At 38.4% G+C, this 20,257-nt stretch overlaps 1 protein-coding gene across 8 annotated transcripts in view; it reads left to right on the top strand.

Moving 5' to 3' along the window:
- The window catches only part of MTUS1 (microtubule associated scaffold protein 1), a 171,490-nt gene that overhangs the window by 98,810 nt on the left and 52,423 nt on the right, over window positions 1-20,257 (top strand). For 5 of the 8 annotated variants that reach the window (XM_053900908.1, XM_019466721.2, XM_019466720.2 and 2 more), the window contains 2 exons: window positions 506-640; window positions 5,000-5,038. In XM_053900908.1, the coding sequence (XP_053756883.1) occupies window positions 506-640; window positions 5,000-5,038 (174 nt within the window). The remainder of the gene's footprint in view (window positions 1-505; window positions 641-4,999; window positions 5,039-20,257) is intronic. The other 3 variants (XM_019466722.2, XM_019466725.2, XM_053900909.1) reach the window with 1 other exon arrangement.

Below are 20,257 nucleotides of genomic sequence, written 5' to 3' on the forward strand. Positions count from 1 at the left end.
TAGCTTTAGGACTCAGGTACCTTGTTCCAGGGCAAATGAGGGAGTTTTACCTCCTGGATATAGTAAGGAAGGATCTGGACCAGCTCTCATCCTTGTTACTGTCATGGAGTTTGTACATCGTTGTTCTCACATTTCAACACAGCGGGCTGCCGTTGTTTATTATGATTAGATTATTGGCACATCTGCCTTGTCCCCGTGGAGATGGATGCTCTTCATCGCTGCACCTTAGGCGTGTTTGTTACACGGCACGGACGGCCGTATGATTTGTCTTCCAGCTTTGATTTGGGATGAAAACTTGACTGGAGAAGACACATAAACTTGGATTATGCCAGGATGCGTGGTCACGTTGGTTATGGCATTAGCTTCATATTGCTAATGTGCAGTAATAACTGGCATATTGTGGGGTGTTTAGTGAGCACTTGGTGATTCAAGGGGAAAGGAACAGATTGTGGAAAATCGATGCTGTATTTATCTATAAACTAAAATGTACGCTTCCGTATTACAGCTGGGAATGCCACTGTCATCAAGTATGAGGAAAAACCTCCCAAACCAGCATTTCAGAATGGTTCTTCAGGATCCTTATATTTGAAGCCTTTGGGACCCAGAGCTCATGCACACTTGCTAAAAACTCCTCCAAAAGGTATGTTCCTCACTGCAGAGAAAACTGGGAGAGAAAATATTTCTTAAGTCCTTACCTGGTAGAAAGTTAAAATTTGGCAACTAGGCTCATGGCATAGTGAACCGTTGTTTACGAACAATCTCTCCGAAAAAGGACACATAATACATTTTAACACCAAGGAGGTCAGTCTTCTTCACAGAGTCAGTAGGTTCTCTAGTTAAAACTTGATACATAGAAATCAGGAGACAGAACACAGGTATAAGGTGAAGATAATTAAGACTTCCAGAGTTAAATTATAGTGATCTGGAACAATGAGATAGAAATGCACAATTTACTTCCCACCTTTGTTCCAAACTATTTTTTTCTTTCCCCCTGTTCTTTCTCTTCTCCTTCTTTGTATTACTCAGTTAGTGATTGCCGTGGCTACGAAAAATAACTCTCGGGTTTACAAAATATATGGTATATACTTAATACGGAGTGTTTTCATGAAGCTTTATCACCAGGTCTGAAGTGGGTCTGAAGCACAGTAGAAGGTGGGTTAGTGCTTAGTGAACTGAAAGATTTCTTACCTGAAAGAAATAGGAGTGAGAAACTTGAGCTGTAATCTCTGATCCATATTAGAGGTGGCGGTTGTTAGGTTTTTTTACAAAACTATTTTATTTACGCTACTAGTAGCTGGGATCTACTCTAGTTACTATGGGATATAATCATTTTATCAATGACAGGAAAAAAGATCTTCCAGTGTTTCAGTTTTCACCGAATGCAATTGCTTAGTTACAGAGCAAGAGGCAATTAATAATGATGGGGGAGGGGAACTAAAAATATGTGTGTACATTACCTCAATCCTGGGTTAAGATCTATCTAACAAATTTTCTTGATTTTTATTAGTCATAAAAACAAAGGACAAATAGATTGTAAATGTTTTCTTTATAGACAATTTCAATTAGAAAATAATAGTTGAAAGAAAGCAATACTGTGGTTTGTGTAAGTGAACAGGTAAGGGAGGCAAGAGAAGTAGTCAAAACTGGACACATAACATATTGCCAAGTATAACCAAAGAATATCTGCCTTGAGGACACCATTTACAGGCAGTAATTATACTTTGGCACAGGTCAACTTTTATCTTAGATTCAAGGCAAGTACAAGTCAGTAGTTACGATTATAAGATATAGTCATGAGCCTCTTTTTTGAGCCCGTAAGAATTAGGCTTTTGATTTGCCAATCTCTCTACTTTTTTTTCTGAGAGAGAGAGCGAGCCAGTGGGGTAGAGCAGCCGAGGGAGAGAAAGAGAATCTTAAGCAGGCTCCACGCTCAGTGCAGAGTCTGACATGGGACACAGTCCCAAAATTCTGGGATCATAACCTGAGCTGAAATCAAGAGGTGGACACTCAAACTGACTGAGTCACTCAGGTGCCCCTAATTCCTCTCCTTTTTTTTTTTTTCTTTTTAAATGTTTGTTTATTTTTGAGAGAGAGACAGAGCATGAGCAGGGGAGGGGCAGAGAGAGAGGGAGACACAACCTCAAGCAGGCTCCTGGCTCTGAGCTGTCACCCAAGAGCCCGACATGGGGCTCGAACCCACAAACCGTGAGATTATGACCTGAGCCAAAGTCAGACACTTCACCGACTGAGCCTCCCTGGCGCCCCTTTATCCCTCTTCTTTTAACAATGACTGAAAGTGGCAGTAGCCACGGTGCCACACACTCATATGTTAAAGTGTCAGGGAAAACCAGGAACGCACAGGGTCCTCCTTTATTCCATCAACCACAAACAGCTGTTGCATTTCCTCCATTTTTTTCTCCGTAACGGTTTTGGTTTTGGTTTTGGTTTTGGTTTTGGTTGTGGTTGTGGTTGTGGTTGTGGTTGTGGTTGTGGTTGTGGTTGTGGTTTTGGTTTTGGTTTTGGTTTTGGTTTTGGTTTTGGTTTCAAGAAAACTCAGGGCATAATGTGTACACTCTCAGGGCACCTGGGTGGCTCAGTTGGTTAAGTAACGGATTCTTGATTTCGGCTCAGGTCGTGATCTCACGGTTTGCAGGGTCCCAGCCCTGTGTCACACCCTGCACTGTTGTTAGGGAACCTGCTCAGGATTTTTTCTTTCTCTCCCTCTCTCCTCCTCTCCCTCCCTCCCTCCCTCCCTCCTTCTCTCTCTCTGTCTCTGTCTCTCCCCCGCTTTCTCTCTGCCCCACCCCCTTTGTCTCTCTCTCTCTCTCAAAATAAATAAGTAAACCTAAAAATAATGTGTATACTTGACTGTGTCTTGCTTTTTATTAATTTAGTGGCATATCACAAGAGCGTTTTCATTTTAAATGGCTATTAAATAGTCTATTTTCCAATTCCATACTTGTGGAAAATTTCTGGCTTATTACTATGGCATGTGGTACTGAGGTGAGCGGACATTTTTGAGTGTGAACATTCATCACTTCAGATTCTAATGACTTCTATGAGATATCCCTGAAAGAGGAATTGCTGGTTAAACTGTATGACTCGTGTTGAAATTGTTAATATGTGACTCAGTACTTTTCCAGAAAGGTGTTGGTCTCTTACCAGTGTGAGAGTGTCCATTGCTCATCCTTTTCCATATTTTGTGTGTACGTGTGTAAAGAATCCTGTAGTAACTTGAGGTTCATCACCTAGTGAACGTTTATCAATGCTTTCTCTTTTCTACACTATTGAAGAGAAAATAGGCATAAATATGGGCAAGGAGATACTCCAGTGTGCCAGCAAGTTCTTATCTGTCCATGGTCTTAAATAAGTTTCTAATGCATCAGACGACCCCTTGCTGGGATGGCATTCTGGCTGGAATGACATCACTGTGGGAATCTGCGGTTTTTATTGATGATGATAAAACCCCAGCATCTGAAACATACACCAGTAACTTAAAAGAGGTGTCAGATGTCAAAATTGGATACTAAATAACTTCCAGAGAATTGGAACTTGATGATTCCACCAATAACTATACAGAATAGGGAACTCCAATGTTCTAAAACGTCTCACTATTGAATTTGCAAGCTTTTGTATCACACAGTTTTTACTTAAGTGGGAATGAGTGATTTTCATTAATAATGGCCACAAATTTTAGGAGGTGACAGTGTCTGTAAAACTCCGCAGATAGAATGTGGCAGCTATTGTAGTAATTTGTAGGTGATGACGCTCTAGAAATGACAATCTCTGGTCAAGTGGAAGCACTTTCTAGTTTTCTTCTAGTGACTGATCTTTGTAGCTCTGTACTTGTTACCATCACTTGTATTTTTTTAGAAGCTTAATAACGTATAGTTAAATTAGCCAATTTTACAAATTTACAATTTTACAGATAAAATTGTAGTATATTTGATGATTTGATACACATACACATGGCGGAAGCACCACCCCCCCCCCCCCAGTTGTGTTTCATATTGTGTCAGTTTGGAGAAAAAGCTTCAGTATTTTTTTTCTTCATAGCTAAACAGCAAGTGGGCTGGATTTAATGCCTGGCGGTTTTAGAAATCACACACTCTTGGCTGTCTGTCATAACGCCCTGCCCTTTTTGCTGTGTCAGCAGTGGAATAGAATGAAGTGTGTAGTATGTGTATAAATTCAGCACTGTTAACATTCGCATTGCAGCTGTTCTTGACTGAAAAAAATACTCTAGATTTCCTATCATATTTAACTTGTGACCGTGAATTCATATCACCTTTAAGCTATCATTCTGTTATTTGGAAAATCATTAAAAAATTTTTTTTAATGTTTATTTATTTTTGAGAGACAGGGAGTGAGTGGAAGAGAGGCAAAGAGCAAGGGAGACACAGAACCTGAAGCAGGCTCCAGGCTCTGAGCTGTCGGCACAGAGCCTGATGTAGGGCTCGAACCCACAACCATGAGATCATGACCTGAACCAAAGTCGGCTGCTTAACCAACTGAGCCACCCAGGCACCCCTGAGAAATCATTTTATACCTAGAAGATACTTGATAGAGTTGACTCTATTTCACTGGTATTTCCCATATGGGACCTAAAATTTAGATAATGAACTGCTTTTCAAAATACCTTTTTTTTTTGTTTAGAAAATATTCTTTGTTTTGTTTTTGTTTTTGAAAATATTTTTAGGGGCGCCTGGATGGCTCAGTTGGTTAAGTGTCCAACTTAGGCTCAGGTCATGATCCCTTGGTTCGTGCATTTGAGCCCCACGTCGGGCTCTGTGCTGACAGCTCAGAGGCTGGAGCCTGCTTCGGATTCTGTGTCTCCCTCTCTCTCTGCCCCTCCCCTGCTTGCATGCTGTCTCTCTCAATAATAAATAAACATTAAAAAAAGTTTTTTTAAAAAATAAAAATTTTTAAAATAGCTAATTTTTGTGTGATATTTCATTCAAAACATGAGTATTTTACAAATATTTCTTTAATTTTTTAGGTCCCTCAAGAAAAAATCTGTTTACGGCTTTTAATGTGGGTAAGTGACAACTTTAAATATGGAGAGAGAAAAAAAGTATCTTTTTGTAAAGTCATGTTATCGTTGAAAGCATTTAAATGTACTTACAATGATTTTTCACTATTTTGCTTAAAATGGAATTCAGGTTTGTGGCATAAACTCAACTGATTATGGCTGGGACCGGCATAGGTTAAAACTTGATCAGCATGATTGACAAGCTATCTGATCCCAAAGGATGTTTTATTAATAATCGATAATTTTAGTTTTTTAAAAATGATTTTTTAAAAATGATTTTTTAAAAATGTGATCTAAAGTGGAGAGCATACTTTTTCTACAATAAATGTTCTTTTAAAATTGGGTAGTCTTTCATCGCTAAATCTCCACATCAGGTTTTAATACCTTTTAACGATTCAGCAGTTTAACATTTTTCTGTTCTTTCTTACACTTCTACGGAACATACTTGGATCTGTCTCTAAGACAGCTTGCAGCCTCACCCATTTGAACCACAACTGGGAATCTAAAAGTTTTGTCTCTTGAGAAGCCATAAAGATTCATAAAGTGTATTCACTGCAGTTCCCGTATTTAATTTATAGCCAGTCAGGTCCCCATGTTGCCACCTGCATCCTCTTATTAAATATCCAGTTATAAGACAGTTACGTAGCTTCTACATGCAGCGAAGATTACAATGGCAATTTACAAGGGAGAAAAGTATCATAGCACATTGACTACAGTTTATCATGCTTGTGACCGTGTTGAGTGCTAAGAATATAGTGGTGAGCCAGAAACGAACAAGGGCCTTCTCTTCAGGAAATTAGGCAGGAGGTATAAATTTGGGATGCCCTGTATTTAGATAGTAATTAAAGAAAATAGGGTGGATAACGTAATACAGGTAATAATGAATATCCTCACTGTTTCCAAGTTGTGCCCAGTTTCTCAGCTTAATAAGGCAGGGCGTGTGAGGGAATTATATCACAATTGTTAACCTTTTCTAAGTTCTTAAAGCTAGAGAAGACTCAACCATCCAAAGTGACTGAAATTCTAAAGTTCCCCGGTCACCTGAGTTTTAATATATTTTTACCAAATCTTTTCTGATTTAAAAACAACAACAAAAACTATTTTACACACTTGGAGATTTTTATTTTCTTTTGCTTTTTTAGCACATCCTGGTATTTGGGAGAAAAAGAGAGCTAATATGCTGTAGAATGACTTTATGTTAAATATCAGATAACCTTTGGGGTGCCTGGGTGGCTCAGTTGGTTAAACATCCAACTTCGGCTCAGGTCATGATCTCACAGTTTGCGAGTTCAAGCCCCATGTCGGTTTCTGCGCTGACAGTTCATAGACTGGAGGCTTCTTCCAATTCTGTGTCTCCCTCTCTCTCTGCCCCTCCCCTGCTCACTTTCTGTCTCTCTGTCTCTCAAGAATAAACAAACATTAAAAAATTAAAAAAAAATCAGATTGCCTTTAATAGGAAGCTAGATGGTATGATAACTCTGTTTAACTGAGAAACTTCCAGAATGTTTTCCAAAGTGCAGCATTTTATATGTCCACCACAGTGTATGAAGGGTCTAGTGTCTTCACATTGTTGCCAACACTGGCTTTTATCTTTCTTTATGATAGCCATTTTAATGAGTATGAAATGGTATCTCACTGTGGTTTTGATTTGCATTTCCCTGATGGATAATGATATTGAGCATCTTTTCATTCTCTTTTATGGCTAATAGTCCAGTGTGTGTGTGTGTGTGTGTGTGTGTGTGTGTGTGTGTGTGTGTTTACTTGCAAGATATATATATCTATGGTAATACATATACATATATACATATATATGTATATGTATAACTTATTCTTTATTCATTTATTGATGGGCATTTAAGTTACTTCCATACTTGGCTGTTGCAAATAATGCTTCAGTGAACCTAGGGGTACGTAAATCTATTCAGATTAGCATTTTCAGGGTGCCTGAGTGGCTCAGTCAGTTGTGTCTGTTTCTTGGTATTAGCCCAGATCTTTTTTTTTTTTTTTTTTTAAATTTTTTTTTTCAACGTTTTTTATTTATTTTTGGGACAGAGAGAGACAGAGCATGAACGGGGGAGGGGCAGAGAGAGAGGGAGACACAGAATCGGAAACAGGCTCCAGGCTCGGAGCCATCAACCCAGAGCCTGACGCGGGGCTCGAACTCACGGACCGCGAGATCGTGACCTGGCTGAAGTCGGACGCTTAACCGACTGCGCCACCCAGGCGCCCCGGTATTAGCCCAGATCTTGATATCAGGGTTGTGAGTTCATGCTCCGTGTTGGGCTGCATACTGGCCGAATGTGCTGGGTTTGGTTGTTAACAAACAAACAAACAAACAAAAATACAAACAAAAGCAAATTAGTGTTTTCATGTTCTTGAGATAAATATCCAGAGGTGTAATTGCCAGATTATATGGTATTTCTATTTTTAATTTGCTGAAGAAACACCCTGCTCCTTTCCATAGTGGCGGCACTTGCTTACATTCCCACCAATGGTGCATGACGGTTTCCTTAAATCCTCACCAGTGCTTGTTATTTCTTGTCTTTTTGGTAATAGCCATTCTGATGGGTATAGAGCAGTATCTCATAGAGGTTATGATGTGCATTTCCCTGATGAATAGTGACATTGAGCATCTTTTCACGTATCTGTTATCCATCAATATGTCTTTGCAAAAATGTCTATTCAGTTCCTCTGCCCACTTTTTATTTGGACTCTTATTTGATTTGGTTGTGTTTCATTTTTGGTGTTGAATTATAAAACTTCATGTATTTTGGATATTAACCCCTTATTGGATATATCATTTGCAAATATTTTCTTCCATTTAGTAGTTGCCTTTTCATGTCTTAATGGTTTCCTTTGCAGTGCAAAAGCTTTTTAGTTTCATACAGTCCTGTTTGTTTTTTCTTTTATTGTCCTTTGTTGATGAGACAGATCAAAAAAATATATATATTGGCAAGACTGATGTCAAAGTTTACTGCCTATCTTTTAGTTTTATGGTTTCAGGTCTTACATTTAGCTCTTCAATCCATTTCAAGTTTATTTTAGTGTATGGTGTAAAAAAGGGGTACAGTTTTATTTTTTTGCAAGTAGCTTCCGGTTTCCCCAACACCATTTATTGAAGAGACTGTCTTTCCCCCACTCTATCTTCTTGCCTCTTTTGTCATAGGTGAATTGACCTATATGCATGGGTTTAGTTACGGGTTTTCTGTTCTGTTGTATTGGTTTATGTATCTATTTTTTCAGTACTACACTATTTTGATTACTACAGCTTTGTAGTATAGTTTGAAATCTGGGAGTGTGATACACCCAGCTGTGTTCTTTCTCAAGATTATTTTGGCTATTTGGGGTCTGTTGTGGTTCCACACAAATTTTCAGATTATTTGTTCTAGTACTGTGGAAAATGTTATTGGCATTTTCATAGGGATTGCATTGAATCTGTAGGTTACTCTGGGTGGTGTGGACAGAGTACAGGTTTTTGCTGCATCCTGTGGGTTCTGGAATGTTTTTCCGTTTTCATTTGTCTCAAGGTATTTTTTTTATTTTCTCTTTGAGTTTTTCACTGATCTGTTGTTTAGTAACATGTTGTTTATCCTCCATATGTTTGTATCTTTTCCAGTTTTTTTTTCTAATTTTTATTCTAGTTTCATACCATTTTGGTTGGAAAAGATTCTTGAAATGATTTCAGTCTTCTTAAATTTATTGAGACTTGTTTTGTGACTTGTGCTCTCTCCTAGAGAATGTTCCGTGTGTTGTTGAAAAAATATGTATTTTTCTGGTAGTGGATGGAATGTTCTGTTTATAGCTGTTCATTCCATCCGGCTTAGTGTGTCATTTCAGGCTACTATTTCCCTATTGATTTTTTTCTGAATGCTGTCTACTTATGTAAGTGGAGTGTTAACGTCCCCTGCTCTTATACCGTTGGCAATTTCTTCCTTTATGTCTGTTAATACTGGCTTTATCTATTTAGGTACTCCTATGTTGGGGGCATAGATGCTTATAATTGTTAAATTGTTTTTGTTAGGTTGAACCCTTTATTGTTATGTAATTCCCTTCTTTGTTAGTCTTTCTTATAAAGTCTGCTTTGTCTGATAGAAGTATTGTTGACCGTTTTCTTTTTGTTTCTATTTGTGTGGCTTATTTTTTTCCCATCCTTTCACTTTTAGTCTGTGTGTCTTTACATCTAAAAGGAATCTCTTGTAGGCAATATATAGATGGGTCTTGTTTTTTCATCCTTTCAGCCAGTCTATGTCTTTTGATTTGAGCATTTAGTCCATTTACATTTAATCATTGAGAAGTATGAATTTATTACAATTTTGTTTTCTGGTTGTTTTTATAGTTCTATTTCCTTCTACTTCTCTTGCTCTCTTCCCTGTGTCTTGATGATTTTCTTTAGTGTTATGTTTGGATTCTATTCTGTTTTTTTTTGGTGTATCTCTTATAGGTCTTTGGTTTGTGGTTACCATGAGATTTACATATAACACCCTATATATATAGCAGTCTGTATTAAATTGGTGGTTACTTAAAGCACTACATTTCTACTCCCTCCCTCACAATGTTTGATGTACTTGATGTCATATTTTACATCTTTTCATTTTGGTATGCCTTAACTAACTATTGTAGATACAATTGATTTCACTGTCTTTGTCTTTTCATCTTTACACTATTTTTATAAGTGGTTGGCCCATTATTTTTACTATATGTTTGCTTTTACCACTGAGATTTTTTTTTCTTTCATTGATTTCTTCTGGTTATGGCCTTTTCCGCTTAAAGAAATCTAACATTTCTTGTAAGGCCAGTTTCATGGCGATGAACTTCTTTGACTTTTGTTTGGGAAACTTTTTATCTCTCTTTCAACTCTGAATGATAATCTTGCTGGGGAGAGTCTTCTGGTTGTAGGCTTTTTTCCTTTCAGACTTTGAGTATAGCGTGCCACTCCTTTCTAGCCTGCAGTTTCTGCTGAAAAGTCAGCTGATAACCTAATAATAGTTCCCTTACATGTAACTAATTGCTTTTCTTTTGCTGCTTTTAAGATTCCTTATCTTTTATTATTATCTTTTAAGATTTTAAGTAATCTCTACACCCGTTGTGGGACTTGAACCCACAATCCCGAGATTAAGAGTTGCATGCTCTACCCACTGAGCCAGCCAGGCACCCCTCCTTATCTTTCATTTTTGACATTTTAATTATTAATGTGTTTTGTTGTTGACCTCTTTGGACTCATCTTGTATGGGGCTTTCTGTGCTTCCTGAACCTGGATGTCTGCTTTCTTCCCGAGGTTAGGAAAGTCTTGAGCCATGATATCTTCAAGTATATTTTCTGTCCCTATCTCTACCTCTTCTCCATCTGGAGCCCCAGAATACAAATATTAGTATCCTTGATGTTATCTCAGAAGATTCACTAAGTATCCTCATTAAAATCTTTTTTTCTTTTTTGCTGTTGAGCTTGGATCATTTTCACTACTTTGTCTTCCAGATTACTGATCTATTTTTCTGCATTGTCTAATCTGCTGATTCTCTCCAGTGTATTTTTCATTTCTGTTATTGCATTCTTAGCTAGGATTGTTATTTTGTAACAATGTAATCTATCTCTTTATTGAAGTTCTCACTCTTTTCCTTTATACTTCTCTTGCATTAGATGAGTTTATTTATAACCATTATTTTGATCTCTTTATCAGGTGGCTTATCTTTGTTTCATTTAGTTCTTTTTCTAAGATTTTGTCTTGTTCTTGTGTTTGGAACATATTCCTGTCTCCTCATTTTGCCTGACTCTGTATGTTTGTTTCCATGTTGTGGGGCCCAGAAGCCCACCCCACCACCACCACCCCCCCGCCCCGGTCATCAAAATGAAGCATTCCATGGTGCTTCCTTTTTTGGGCTGTGTATTCATTCCTCTTTCATTGGATCCTTGCTTTTGTGGACAAACTGGTGTCTGGGGCTAGTCCTCCCCCAATTCCTGGAAGGATCTGCTTTGGAAGGGTACCATTCTGCCTGAGGCTGCCTGTTGCATGTTGCAGATAGAAGCTCCTTGGGTGTTGGGTGGTGGCGGGGGGAGGGGGGGAGACTGGTCCCAACTAGGGCCTCCTGCTGGGTGAGATGGGGCTGGAGCCACTTTGGAGATGTGTTGAAGAGGGCACATCCACAGGGGAGTACTGAGGCAGGGCAGGTGGTGCTAGTGATGTAGAGGACGAATGTCAGAAGTGGAGTCCACCAGTGTTGGGCCAGCTAGGCAGGAGGGCAGAAAAATGGCACTCACTGGCACTTCCATCCTGGAGAAAGTTCCTATAATCCCTGCCTCCTCAGCACATGTCTTAAACTTAGCAAATGTCTTTCATTTATAGCCCAGGTGCTTTTCAAACTGCTCCTGCTTTGCTGTGTCTCAGAGCCACTAAGTTTGTGCACAGGCCTGTTAAGAATGGGGTAGTGGTTTTCTGTAGTGCTCCAGCTCTCCTAGAGTTGAAGTCCCATTGATTTTCAAACACAGATGTTATAGGGACTCTATAACAAGGCCCTTAGGGTGAAGGTGCCCAATGTGGGGCTTGAACCAACCCTTGTTCCTCAGGGAGGATCTCTGGGCCTGTGACAGAGCTCCTGCTTGTGTGCTGCTGTGCTGGAGGTATGGGTCCCATGCATATTGTGTCTCTGCCCCTCTACCCTTCTTGATGTTGCTTTTCCTTTTATCTGTGGCTGCAGAAGAGCTGTTCTGCTAGTCTTGAGGGCATCCTCAGAGAGTTATTATATATAGAGTTGAAGCCTTGCTGTGTCTAGGGGAGGAGGAGGTAAGCTCAGGGTCCCCCTCCTCGGCCACCTTGATCTTCTTCTCTCTACTTCTGATGCTCCGTGTGGAAGCCATTGCTCGATGCAAGCTCACGAGGATTTATGCGTGTGTTTTCTTAGAAGATTTTTATACATTCAGCTCTTAGGCTTAGGTCTGTGATCCATTCATTTTTTTCAATGAAATACAGGGTCCAATCTCATTCTTTTGCGTGTAGATATCCAGTAGTACCAGCACCATTTGTTGAAAACAGTAATGTTTCCATCATTGAAATGTCTTGGCACCTTTGTTAAAAATAGTTGCCTGTAAATGTGAGGATTTATTTCTGGACTCACAAATCCGTTCTGTGGATCTGTGTGTCTCTTTGCTAAAATGACACTGTTGATCACTGTGGTATAATAAGCCTTGACATCAGGAAGTGTGAGGTTTTTTTAACTTGTTCTTTTTGAAGATCTTTTTGGTATTCTGGGTCCCTTGAATTTCCATATGAACCTTTGGGTCTGTGTCAATTTCTGTAAAGAAGTAAGCTGGGGTTTTGATAGAGCTTGCATTAAAATTAAATTGATCTATAGATCAATTTGTGGAGTACTGCCATTTTTACAATATCAAGTATTTTGGTCCATGAATATGGGAGGTCTTGCCTTTTAGTTAGATCTTCTTCAGTGTCAACAATTTTTGTGGTTTTCACAATGCAGGTTTTTCAGGTTTGCTTTGGCCAGTAGTTGTGTGTGATTTTTTTGTGCTTTGGAAGGTGCCATTGATACTGGTCACAGTAAAAGAGCTGGTTAAATAAATCTAATATGCCTATCTTAATCTGAATTAAAGGTGAAATATGGAAAGTCATTCCTCATTCATGTCTCAAGTCTATAACCATGTAAACTTATAAATTATTAACTTATAAATGATATTTTTCTGTTAGGCATACTATATCCCCTTTGCACAATAAACTATTAGCATTAGACATTTTTCCTTTTCACAATGTTGTACTGGCATCGTGCCTTATTTCCAAACCATATCACTGACCCTTGATGTATCAGTGGCCCTTGACAAGTAAGGTTATCAGAATGGCGAATTAACTCCTGATTAAATGAGAAAAGAAGTGGAAAGGGTGAATCATGAAACTAACCTGGTATTATGATGAGCCCACTGAGAAGAAGTCACTGTGTTTGCTTTTGTAGGAACAGCTTTGGTATTAAGAAGTGGTGTCCAAACAGCCGATGACTTTGGTGGCTCATGTCACCTCTGAGACTAGTTTTCTGTGTAATTAAAATGATCGACCACTAAGGTTTCTAGCTGCTGTAAGATGCTCTGACTGCAGAGAGCCTTGACTTCCTTCATATTCTACTTGCAAATGGTCTTTTAGATGATACAGAAGACATTGTTTCACATACAAACACGTTCCTCCAAGCATTAAATTTTAAATAATTGTACTGTCATTTTGAGATAGTTTTTATCTTTTAAACAACAAATAGTGGTGAAGAGTAAGCTGACTGTTGCTTCATTTAATTATAGCAGTTGGCTAAATTCTAAAAAGTTTAGCCTGTAGAAGTTTAAAAATCACCCCTTACTGGTTTTTTTATTTGTGGTTTTAAATAAAATCCAGCTAAGTTTATGTCCTGTCTTAGTGCTTCTTAACATGAGTAATCACTTCTAATGACTACTACATTCAGCATGTGCAGCGACTTTTAACTATTCCTCTTAAATATGTGGGGTACCTCTGTACCATATACGTAAATGATTCTATGACGGGCAGTTCTCACTGTGAAAGTTGGGGGAAGTTTCTTGTGACAGATTCTTAAAAGTAGCTTAAGTAAATCAAAACCTGGGCATATTGGTAGTCACTTCGCTCAGATAACGGAATTGCTTTCCAGAAGTTCCATATCCCTTTATACCATGATTGCAACGTAAGAATGTTGGCTTCACCATGCTCCAGTCAACATTGGGTATTATTTTTAAATTGAGGCTAATGTCATAGTTGAAAAGTATTTGTCACTGTTTTTAGTTTAACTGTTAATCAGTTACTTCAAAGACCCTTTCATTGTCTCATAATACAATAAAGAGGAGCAGAGAGAGAATATACTTTACAGGCATTGAATATTGGTTTCAATCTTGGTCTTGACACTTTCTGCTTGTGTCCTGACCTTAGGCTGGTTACTAAGCCTCTCCAGGTCTCAGATTTCTCATTTGGAATTATGGAATGTTATGGGAATGCTTCCCAGGATAGGAGTAATTTTGACTTCATAGAACTGTTGTATAAAAAGCTCTCAAACGATTTCTTCCTCTGCTGCTCAGGATGGTGACGATGATAATCTTTTTCCTTGTTCTTAGAATTCTAGGGGCTTATTCTGAGTTCTTTTGCAGGATGCAGAATTATTTTAATTCCTTAAAGCAAGCAGGAAAAACGACTTAAAGTCAAGAACCATTCTTATGGGGTCTAGCCGCTGCAATGTATTTAAAGAGTTTAGCCAGCAGTGATTCTAAATAAAACTTGGTTTACTGTTGATTAGGAAGATGTCACACATAGCACATACTAGAATTACCTTGCTTCTACCACACATTAAAGCTGTTTTGGATACCACAGCATGAGAGATGTTTTTATCCAGTCGCCTGATTGTTTTACACAAGATCATCAGGCTCAGGTGCCATGGTGTCTGCCTTGGAGGTCAGAAAATGCACTGCTTCCTGCATATTCATTTACTAAATCCAGCACAAGAGGAGAGGGTTGCTTTTGTTCCCCTTATTTCCAAGACTGCTAAACAGTTGAGAGTTGAAGACCTGCTCTGATGAGGCAATACTGGCGCGGCCAGGGTTTCCTCTGGTGAGAACAGGGATGAGTCTTTCTTTCCTTGTTGGTTTAGGATTATAACTTTTCTGCTACTTAAAAGGGAGATGCTAATTTGATAATGTGATAGAATTAGTGTTCCACATCAGGGAAATGTATAGATTATTTAGTACGTCTTGTTGGGACAAAGGCTATCTTTTCAGCCGGAGTTAGGCTCCTATTTCACACGCTACAGGCCAATCTGTTCCCTATCGATCGAAGTTTTAAACAAAAAGTAGAATGATCAGAGCACTAAGAATGCAGACTTGGATGGAAAAGGGCCTTTTCCAGGAACATTAGTACAAAAGAAAAGACTAATAATTAGGACAACAAAAGTTTTAGACTTCCCTTTTGTCAAAAACATTATAAACATGGTGATGGATGTTAAGCATAAGTAGACTTACTATGGTGATTATTTTTCAGTCTATACCAGTATTGAATCATGTTGTTACACCTGAAACTAATTCGTTCTTTGTCAAAAATTATAAACAATACAAATAACAAACAACAAGCCAGGATGATGTATGTAACACGTAACATGTACAGATCTTCCACATCAGCACGTAAAGATGAGCCTTCAGGAGAAGAGTGAAATGGTCAGACATGAAAGAAAAAAATAGGAAGTTGTAGGAAACATGAAAGAGAGTAGAAATTGCTAATCAAAATATGTGCTGTCAGTACTTGTTTGTTTTTAACAGCAATACCTGGTGTTGGTGAGTAAGGAACAGGTGCCACGTACATACTACTGAGGGTGTGTAAATTCTCACAGCCTTTCTGGAGGCACCGTGGGGCCATGGAACAGGAGTCTTCTACCCGGGCATTCCATTTATGAGAGTTGTTTAAAGGGAAAAAAAATCGACTTATGTGTTCATTGCCTTTCACAATTGTTTAGGAGGGAAAATTGGAAACAGCCTGAATGATTTAAATGACACCTATGTTTTAAATTAAACCACCTGTGTAAATTATGTTTGCCGACATTTTAATGACATTTGCAAAGCCATTAAAAAGCAACCAAGAGGGGCGCCTGGGTGGCTTGGTCGGTTAAGCGTCCGACTTCGGCTCAGGTCATGATCTCACGGTCCGTGAGTTCGAGCCCCGTGTCGGGCTCTGTGCTGACAGCTCAGAGCCTGGAGCCTGTTTCGGATTCTGTGTCTCCCTCTCTCTCTGCTCCTCCCCTGTTCATGCTCTGTCTCTCTCTGTCTCAAAAATAAAATAAACGTTTAAAAAAAAAAAAAGCAACCAAGAGGGTTAGTTGATGCCTTGGAAAAATACGTGGGAAGTTTTTAAGTTTACTAAATTTATTAAGCTTGTATTAAGTGTAAAAATCGGTTACAGAGCATTATGATGTAAAAGTAATTTAACTTCTTTTTTTAAAATATTCTATGGGTTTTGTTTTTTAAAACATTTTACATAGATAATATCACTTTCATTTTTGGGAGACCAAAGAAATAAAAGACAACATCACTGATCTTGGAGAGCTTATAATCTTACAGGGTTGGGGGGGGGGTGGGGGATGTGTGAAGGATGCAATTTTTTCTAATTGTTTTATGTGAATCTTAAGATAATTTCTCACAATATAGGCATTCTTCTTCCTATTGAGGAAGAGGACATTATGGAAAGATTGGACCCTGAGTTGAACTTTCTACAACTGGAACAGAGATTTGAACATAAGACAGTAAAGATTGTGAAGCATAAAAATGAAGAAAATGTGGGAATAGTGTTGTGTTAGGGAAAGTAAGGAGATAAACATTCAGATGCATACAGTTGGTGTTAGAGTTCTAGAAGAGGTTGGATAGAGATGCTTGAATCCCTGGTTTAAATATTCATTTTCTGCAGATTCTTTATGATCATTAACAGTAAACCTATCAGTCCCAGTGTGGTTGCATTTCCTAGCACTTAAGCAGCCCTGCACGGTGTATGCTTGAATCCTATCTAGTCATAATGTCAGTGTTATTTTTATTTTTTTAATCGATTATTTTTCAAAATTTACATCCAAGTTAGTTAACATGTAATGTAGTAATGATTTCAGGAGTAGAATCCGGCAATTCATCCCTACGTAGAATACCTGGTGCTCACCCCAGCAAGTGTCCTCCCTAATGCCCCTTGTCCATTTAGCCCATCCCCCTAGCCACAGCCTCTCCAGCAACCCTCAGTTTGTTCTCTGTATTTAAGAGTCCCTTATGTTTTGTCCTCTTCCCTCCTGTTTTTATGTTATTTTTTATTCCTTACTCTATGTTCATCTGTTTTTTATCTTAAATTCCATATATGAGTGAAATCATATGATATTTGTCTTTCTCTAATTATCTTAGCATAATATGCTCCAGTTCCATACACATTGTTGCAAATGGCATGATTTCATTCTTTTTGATTGCTGAGTAATACTCCATTGTATGTATATACACCACATCTTCTTTATCCATTCATCCGTCAATGGACATTTGGGCTCTTTCCATACGTTGGCTGTTGTTGATAATGCTGCTATAAACATTGGGGTGCACAGGCCCCTTCAAAACAGTACACCTATATCCCTAGGATAAATGCCTAGTAGTGCAATTGCTGGGTCGTAGGGTAGTTCTATTTTTAGTTTTTTGAGGAACCTCCATACTGTTTTCCGGAGTGGCTGCTCCAGCTTGCATTCCCACCAGCAGTGCAAAAGAGATCCTCTCTCTCCGCATCCTCGCCAACATCTGTTGTTGCCTGACTCGTTAACGTTAGCCATTCTGACAGGTGTGAGGTGGTATCTCTTGGTGGTTTTGATTTGTATTTCCCTGATGATGAGTGATGTGGAGCATTTTTTCATGAGTCGGTTGGCCATCTGGATGCCTTCTTTGGAGAAGTGTCTATTCATGTCTTTTGCCCATTGCTTCACTGGATTATTTGTTTTTTGGGTGTTGAGTTTGATAAGTTATTTATAGATTTTGGACACTAACCCTTTATCTGATAGTTAATTTGCAAATACCTTCTCCAATCCCATTGGTTGCCTTTTAGTTTTGATGGTTGTTTCCTTTGCCGGTAATTTTACTCTTCTTTAAATCGGGTCTGATTAAACACACACGCGTGCGCGCACGCACGCACTTTCACAGGCTGCAGTGGAATCTGTGGTTCTTGTTTGAATGTACTGTAATACTATAGTGTATTCATCTGCCAAATACTTACATCATCCATATCACATCTTTGTTTTTAAACCTTGCTAAAGACTTTCCGCAGTTTTTTAATGGTTTGTCATTATTTGTGTCATTAATGGAAACTCAGCTGATTCTGTAGGCTTTTTACACAATTATTTTATAGAATTATTATAATTTTATAGAATTAATAGAATTATCACTTTAACTTAAAAGTCTGTTTTGTTTTTTGGCGCTGTGATCTTTTTTTTTAAATAGGAAAATACAGAAACTTATGGCAAAAACGTTGAAAATCCTGCCTACTCCAACTCAGAGCATTGGTGACATTTCTGTATACTTCCTTCAATATTTTTTATTCTTTAAGTTGAGATCCTACTACATAAAATTTTAAATCATGGTTTTGTTTTTCCACTTGAAATCCTAACACAAGCTTTTCTGTCCTTCATAAAAACTCGTCTTACTCCTAATTTTTAGTAACATTGTTCTTAGGTATCAAAAGTTTCTTAAATTTTTCCTTGCTGTCTAAAGATCCTTGGTGATCTTTAGATATTCTCTTCAGTTAGGAATTTGGAATTAATAACAAAGATGGGCACTTGCCTTTAGATACGTCTCCTATACTTAGCGTTAACTTCAGAAACTACAGCTAATGTACGAGTGCTAATGGCTGGTCAAATCAGTAATCAAAGAATCTTTTTGAGCCAATTTTTAAAATCTGTGCTTCCCTATCCACCCCTCCCCAAAGTATAAATGCTCTAAAAATGGTTGTAATCCCACAATAAACACTCATTCAGTTATTTAAAAGGGTGAATACAGGGGTATCTTGGTGGCTCACTTAAGCCACCGACCCTTTCAGCTCAGATCATGATCCTGCAGTCGTCACTCCAGGCTGACAGAGCAGAGCCTGCTTGGCATTCTCTCTCTCCCTCCGCCCCTCCCCTGCGTGCACGTGCACGCGCGCTTGTTCTCTCTCTTTCTCTCTCTCAAAATAAATAAACTTAAAAAACTTACAAAAAATAAATAAAAGAATGAAAACCTATTAAGTTTTTAGGGGAGTCCCTGGCACACAGACAGTTAAGAGTTGGCCATTAACTATTAATGAAAAGGCTGCCCCACTACTTTGGCTCCCTTGTGTTAGATTGCCACTAGGGGGCAGACCACGTTGGGAAAGAAGTGAAAACCCAGCTGGAGCTGTAGTGCACCTTCTTGTGTATATGTGTGTGTGTACCTGACTGCACAAGCAAGAACCACTCTTTCCACCTTGACTTTCTGACTAGCACTTCTGCTTTTTATTCTTGGAGTTCCTTGTTCTGATTTTTAAAAAGATCATTAGCGAACTTGACTATGCAGGATAGCTTAGTGCAAAGAAAAATGTTAATGAATACGATGAATTGGTAGCATGTTGCTAATTTCTTCTTGTGGATCGTCTAGGCTAAAAGATTTCCCTTTAAACCAGGGTAACTTAGAGTTTACTGTTACTTAACAAGCGAGAAAAACTCTGAATAAAAAAACTGCATGACATCCATAATGGGGTGCTACCAGATCTGTTTGTCATGCCAATATTTAATTTTATTCTATTCATGATTTTAATACTGATTAATATTTTAGTTGTTACAGGTTTCTTGGGAGGAGGTGGGGGGGATGCGGTTATGGAATATTAATGTATAGAATCTGGCAAGAGGGTGATTGTTCAGTAATGAACTGTGGTAAAGCCAAAAGGCAACATCTCAGTGTAGCTTTTCTTTATTAATTCCTTGGTTATTTGTGCTTCCCTTGCCATGGGTACAATGTGTTTTCAGGACCCATCCTGTGCTTGTTAACAAGTTGTATCTTTCCCACAGCTAACCCTTGACAGGTAATTGAGTTTGTATTGACAGCCTCTCAGATGGCAGGCTCCAGGAAAGAGGAAAGAGGGAGAGGGAATTACTCAGTTTTTGGTTTTTTTTTTTTTCCTGTCAGTGTCCTTCCCTCTTCATACCCTAAATTCTCTGTAGGTTTTCTAAAACAGTAGCTGTTCCCTGCATATTTTGATAGCACTTAATAGGGCTATTTAGAGCTAACAATTTCCACATTTATTTCTATTACTAAGTCTTGTTTTCTTAGGATATCTTGGAAACAAGTGTAGATCATTTTTTTACATTGTTTTCTTTATTTAATTAAAAAGTGTTAAATGTTGGGTTATTCCTGGTTATTAATGGCATTACCTTTAAGTGAGCATGATGCCTGTGTACTTTTCTTACAACCATACGTTCATGTACTTTTAGTTTTTGTCATCATATTTTAGTGTACTTTTATAAACTACCAAAATAAACATTGAACAGATCCCAGTAAAACAGATCCTAATTTGTGCACAGTCCCAAACATTACTCTGAGATGCCACTTGATTTTCCATAAATGAAACTTGTAAATCAGTGAATGCCATCATCAGAATGTGGCCCAATTGATTTTATGCCTCTAGAACAACATTTTTGTTGGTTATTAGTGAGGTCCCCAGAACATGACTATTAAGGTTTA

Source organism: Panthera pardus, unplaced genomic scaffold, assembly GCF_024362965.1.
Source record: "Panthera pardus isolate Hobbes unplaced genomic scaffold, ASM2436296v1 HiC_scaffold_13, whole genome shotgun sequence".
Classification (NCBI taxonomy): Eukaryota; Metazoa; Chordata; class Mammalia; order Carnivora; family Felidae; genus Panthera; species Panthera pardus.